Genomic DNA, 6,000 nt, shown 5'->3' with positions numbered 1-6,000 from the left:
AATGTTATAAAGGACTGAGCGTTTGGCTCTTCCTAATTTACTTACAAGCTTGTAATTGCTTTTGGTTGATACGAGAGAACACATCTTCTGTGCCTGTGCCGCTTATGATGTATCGTAGCTATGGTGCAATGCCTGGCTAGAGAAACACTCCTGGTTTAGGTTGCTTTTAGATTGCTTTCTTCCTTTGCTAAAACGTTTAACTTACTTTCTTTTAAAATCTGCTTTTCTAACTTAAATGTGCTAGTATTACTCATTTTTATAATTAACTTTATCTTAGTTTTTAAAAAAGTAATAATGACTAGATATTATTGTTAAAAAAAGACCTTTCTCCTTATCTTTGCTTTCAGTTTTTCACTTGTTGCCTAATAAAATATCAGATTATTTTAACTAAACTATTTTATTGATCTATTGTTTGAATTCTGCTGAAAATGTTAGCTTTCATACAGATAGAGTTGCACAGACAGTATTGGATTAGTATAATTTAATAGGTAATATAATTCTGAAGAAAAATCTTGTTCACCCCAAATGGGCTAATTAAATAAACTGAGTATCTGAGTGTTGCTAAATTCAGAAGCTGAAATGTCAATATAGCTCTTTGATATTTTTTTGTTGGTGGTGGTTTTTATACTCTTTGATTCTATTTGTAATTTCACAAAAGTGACAGATGCCCTAAGAAATTGTAGTATTGAAGTGTGGAATTCAAAGCGAGCGTCTTAACAGTTTGCTAATTGCAGTGGAGGAGAACAGAAGTGTACCTGTAACTGAAGCTTCTCTACTCACTCGTACTCAAAAAAGACAAACATGCCTGAGGAAGACGGAAGAGATATGCAAGAAAAGCAACTTTTGAAACACACGGCTGAGAAGGAGCAAAAACCATTATCTGGGAGAAGCAAGAGTGCTGGAAACCTGTCTCAATCCGACAAGAAACTCCAAGAGGCTATTTGTGTGCTGTTAGTCGAGCTGTGTGAGAGATTCACCTTCTTTGGCATCGTCTGCAACATGATCCTCTTCTGCACTGTCAAACTTGGCTACCGCAACCACCAGGCGGCTATGGTCAATATGTGCTTTGTGGGCACCTCCATGCTCACGCCGGTACTGATTGGCTGGCTTGCAGAATGCCTCGTGGGGAGGATCAAGCTTGTGTGCCTCTGCATGTTTCTACACTTTATAGGTAGGTGACAATCTGCTGACTGCTTAATGTTTTAGTAATTTTGATGCAACAGTGCATTATTGAGCAATATGCTTGAAATCTAAAATTTTTCTCCAACCTTGTGGCAACCTTCCCCAACAGCTGATTTCTTAGTTTCTCCTCCACCAAATGCACTGCAGTACTTTTGCCTATGTATTTTTGTAAGGCATTGCTTTGAACAAAACTAAGGGAAACTAAGCCTGTGTACTGTGTGGATATTTGGTGCACAAACTTGTCTCCTCTAAAGTAGCTTAGTTGCTACAGATTCTCAATTCTTAAAATCGGTCCTTTTAACAAACATCTAAGGTTATTAGCATTTGGCACAAATGCAGAGCTTTAGCTGGAGAGAAAGTTTGAGAGAGAGTTTGGAAACTGTTTTCCAGCAGTTGGTAGTATGATTTTATTGTATGGAAAGGTACATGACTGTTGTGTTTGGACAGGAGGGAAAGATGTATTTAAGCATATACCAGTACGAACAAACTTAGCCTTAAGTAGAGAGGCTGTATCCTAATACTTGTATTGAGAGCCTGCTTTCTCTTAGCTCATTCTGAATCTTCCCCACAAATTATTTGGGAGATCTTTTACATAAAAGCACTGTTCAAAGTAAGACTACTCTGTAGCAATTGGTGCATCTCACAGCTGGTGCTTGTTCTGTCAAATGAAACCAAGCTGATAGAAAAACTTTTTACTTGGTCCAGTTGTTGAGCATAAGCACGTCTGATTTTTGCAATAACCAGCTACGTTGTTGTTTAGACAAGCAACAAAGCAAGGAAAAAAAATGAAAGTTATTCCTGAAATGCTCTTGAGCTGATTGCAAAACAATTGTGCAAGGAGCCTAGAAAAATGATTGCTATTATGGTCCACTGTTCCTCCCATGGGCTTTTGGTTTGGAATCTCCTTCTGCCACTTGTCATTTCAACAAATATCTTAAAGTAGAAGACTGGTAACACACAGAAAACTTTATGGGGTTTGGTATTATTTTAAACAGAACATTTGTTGGGGTTTGGGGTTTTTGCTCTTTTTTTTGAGATGGTTCATTAAACTTTCTTAATGTATGGGGGTTTGATACACAGTCATAGTCTTAGTCATGGCTGATGTTGGTGTTATGGACATATAATTTTTTTTGTTTAGTCTCCAATTACAGCTTGGAGAGTCTGTAGCTGATTAAATCTGAGAGGCTTACTTTACAGGCTAAAGGTGCTCAATGCAATTCATGGCACTGCTTCTACAGGTAAAGCTGCTTAAAGTCATGTAATTTCCATGAAGCTGCAGCAGGGAAAAAAAAAATCTACAAAGATTTTGAGAAATTATCTGTTAAATTATGAGTCCCATTACAATCCTGGTATTTAAAGAAGGTGCAAAAAAAGTCTATGCTTCACTATAGGGTGAGGGTTTTTGTTTGATTGGTGGTTCATCAGGTGAAGTCACACTTTTTAACTGGTGCCTTCTGGCAAGTGGAGAGCCACTACCCTCCATACACAGGTGATAGGGAAGGCCAGTGAGAAGAGCTACATTTCAAAAATGAGCTCTTCAGTTGATTGAAATACCTGAATCCTTACAAACATTTCAGAGGAAAATTGTTTTCTTGGAGGCCCTTGGCTTTGCCCTATAGCAACATCCAGAAAGGTTCTGCCTCTCTGCAGACTGAAGACTCTCCCTCTTTGCAGTCCTCTGTTGAGTATCTTTGATTTTTCATCTGTCTTTTCAACATAACTGCTTAAAAAAATGTAAGTCTTATTCATCGCTCTGATTCTAATCCATTTCAAATGACAATTTTCTTTCCAATTCCAGGCACTGCACTGTTACCTATTGTGGCATTCCCTTTTGAAGATATTTACGTTGACAGACGACACATTCTTCACATGCTAACCAAAAGGGAGCAGAAAATAATATTCTACTTTGCACTACTCACAGCTAGTCTGGGAATAGGAGGCATCAGAGCTATAGTTTGTCCATTAAGTGCATACAACCTTGAGGACTGTGGACCAAAGGAACTTCTTTCTTTCTTCAACTGGTTGGTAACTTAATGTCAGCTAAATATCTGTTGTGGGTAATAGAGCATTGCCTACAAACTCGTTGCTGACTTAGAAGGCAGGTTCTACAGCTGATGGGTTTCATGATTTGTTTTTGACTGCAAAATATTTAGATTTTTATAAGAGTTGCCAAGAATTTCTGTTAAAACTTTTCCTAATTTTTTTCTTTTGCTTGGACCAGTAGGCAATCAACTATTTTGTACTCCTATAAAAAACTTTAGTCAGAATTAGGCTGAACTGATTTGCCCAAATGGTCAAAGACTTGATGACCTGATTACTATTAAAACAACATATTCCATTTGGTTTTCTACTTTTAACATGGCTATATCCTATACATCCCTACAGAATATTTTGCTCTTACTCCCCTGCTAACAGTGGAAAAATTTAGTGATATATTAGAATTTATATTAAAGTAAATCTTTAAAAATGACAGGCAGCAGTAGAGTCTGTTGGTTTGCTGGAACTGGGGATTGCTGGTAGCCTCTAACCGCTGAGCTTTATGGTAGGGATCTGCTGTGTTCATTCAGTTGTGTTGCTGTGAAGTTTTGGCATCAGATAAACCACGTGACATTTGTGGTTTGGTTTGAATATTTTAAATTTTTAAGAAAACTTTGAAGAAAAATTGCTCCTGAAATGGTTCTTAAAGTTCAATTTTTTTTTAAAATGTTATTTCTCTCAGTGCATCAGACAGGTCATTTTTTTATTATATATTTGCCTTCATTTATCACTTCTGTAGAACTATACAGAGTTCTATATACATTCACCTGTACTTTCTGGTTAAACTGTGGAGTGAAGATCAAAGAAGTCACAGTGGGAACCTCCAGATTCCTGCTTCAAGGCAGGGTGAAATAAGCCCTAAACTGCCCTCTCTTTTCACTCTTCTCCTTATACAGCCACAGTTATTAAAATAAAAACTGAGCATATTTGCATATTAACAATGCAATGCTGAAGAGTCAATGAAGATCTTAGTGAATCAGCTTTCCCCTCCTTTGGGAATGGCTTTCTTGGCTATGTTTTTTTCCTCCAATTATGTAAATATCAAAGAGTTTTGAATTAAATCCAATCTTCAGTGAATAAGGCAGCTTTAGTAAAGGTGGATGAGACTGTTTAGTTTTTTGAGCAGATTCTGCCTCCTTGACCTGCCATAGGACAGAAGATAAAAAAAAAAAAAAAAAGATCCTTCCTTTTTACTCTATTCTGAGTTTTAATCCTTAATTAGCAACATCATTTTGATTAAATAAGACTCTAGGGAATTAAGACTGGAGAGCAATCAGTTGTTCTGAAAGATAGCTCTGGAGAATTTATTGTACTGTGGTCTTAGCCATTCAGAATTGTGTTTAATCAAAGCGACATTTCTCAGTGTTGATTACAAAGGAGATATAATACGAATAAAAAGTTCCTTGGGGGAATTCAAATGGGCCAGTTCTTGGAACTTTGGAAATATATAGAAAGGCATATGTGCAATTAAAAAAAAAAAAAAGAAGTAATAATTTTTGCAGTGCCATTCAAGGAGTGGCTGTTTGAGTGCAATCTCAAAATTTTGTTTTACTTATTTCACTCTAATAAGTAGCTATAAAGTTAATTAACTTCTCTAAAATGCTGAATTTCAGAAGACTTCATAATTTAATGTATTATGTCAGAATCCAAGGAAAAGAGTATGGTGACAATATACTCCTAACTATGCAGGTGTAAACTCATTTGCTAGGATGAAGGAAAAAGATATTTTGCATCTCATCAGGGAAATGCATTGTCTTGGCTTCTTTTTTAAGGGGTTAGGGTTGGGTTGCTTTTTGCTATCCTTATAATTCCTTAAGGCATTTTTACTGTGCTGCTGTCAGGGTTCCAAACTGCAGTTGGCCTGTCACTAGTGGTATGCCGTCTGCTTCCAAGAGCATGCAATTTTCATTTGAATATCTTCTGTGCATAGGAAGGGCTCAGAACTTTCTTGGGAAGCACCTCTACTGCCAAAGGCAGTCTTGGAGCAAATTATATTGAGGAACCTCCTTATCAAGATGTTTCCAGAAGCCAACAAAAATTGAATCTGAGCCTTGCAACTAATGGAAAAGCCATCCATTCTCATAAATCAAATATTTCTAAAAAAAAATTTTCTAATAAATAAATCTAATATTTCTTAAACAAGGAATGGTGACATTAAGATGTTTCTCTCTTAAGCTTAAAGTTTGTAATTTCATATTGCCTATCCAAAACTTACATTATCAGATATTAAACAAGTCAATGGTAAATGTTGGTGTATTTAATTAGACTGATTCACAAGAATATTTCCAGTATTAGATTGATAATTTGTTCACCTCTACTATCTTAGTACAGTTACTTTAATCACACACCTACTGGAGCTGAGAAATCCAAGTGAAATTTGATGTTAATTGTGTGGATGTTACTGACACTGTCCATATTTCTTTTCTTACCATGTCTTTAATGTAATGTTTTAATCTTCTGAAAAACCTTATATTATTCAACCTCTCCACTCTTTTCTCTCTTGTCTGTGTGTACTAGGTTTTATTGGCTGATTAATTTAAATTCAGCTGTTGTCTTTGTCAGCATTTCTTATATCCAGCAGTCTGTGGCCAGGAACCTTGGCTTTCTTATCCCATTTGTGTCCATGCTTATGGCTATGATCACGATTCACATGGTGAGGGGTGAGATGATTTACAAACCCAAAACAGGTAAGAGACAACTATATTTTAGGAAACATCTTTCATCTCTTCTCTAAAAATAATCTCTAAACTTGTGTATCTAAACAAGTTCTTCCACAATACA

The 6,000-nt window shown here is 36.2% G+C and overlaps 1 protein-coding gene across 1 annotated transcript in view; it reads left to right on the top strand.

Moving 5' to 3' along the window:
* Nucleotides 1-801: 801 nt before the first annotated feature.
* Nucleotides 802-6,000, top strand: part of SLC15A5 (solute carrier family 15, member 5) — a 31,817-nt gene continuing 26,618 nt past the window's right edge. Inside the window, exons 1-3 of the mRNA XM_008941764.1 lie at nt 802-1,171; nt 2,981-3,203; nt 5,737-5,906. Of these exons, the coding sequence (XP_008940012.1) occupies nt 802-1,171; nt 2,981-3,203; nt 5,737-5,906 (763 nt within the window). The remainder of the gene's footprint in view (nt 1,172-2,980; nt 3,204-5,736; nt 5,907-6,000) is intronic.

Source organism: Merops nubicus, unplaced genomic scaffold, assembly GCF_000691845.1.
Source record: "Merops nubicus isolate BGI_N331 unplaced genomic scaffold, ASM69184v1 scaffold12816, whole genome shotgun sequence".
NCBI classification, from domain to species: Eukaryota; Metazoa; Chordata; class Aves; order Coraciiformes; family Meropidae; genus Merops; species Merops nubicus.
This window is presented reverse-complemented; position numbering and strand designations above follow the sequence as displayed.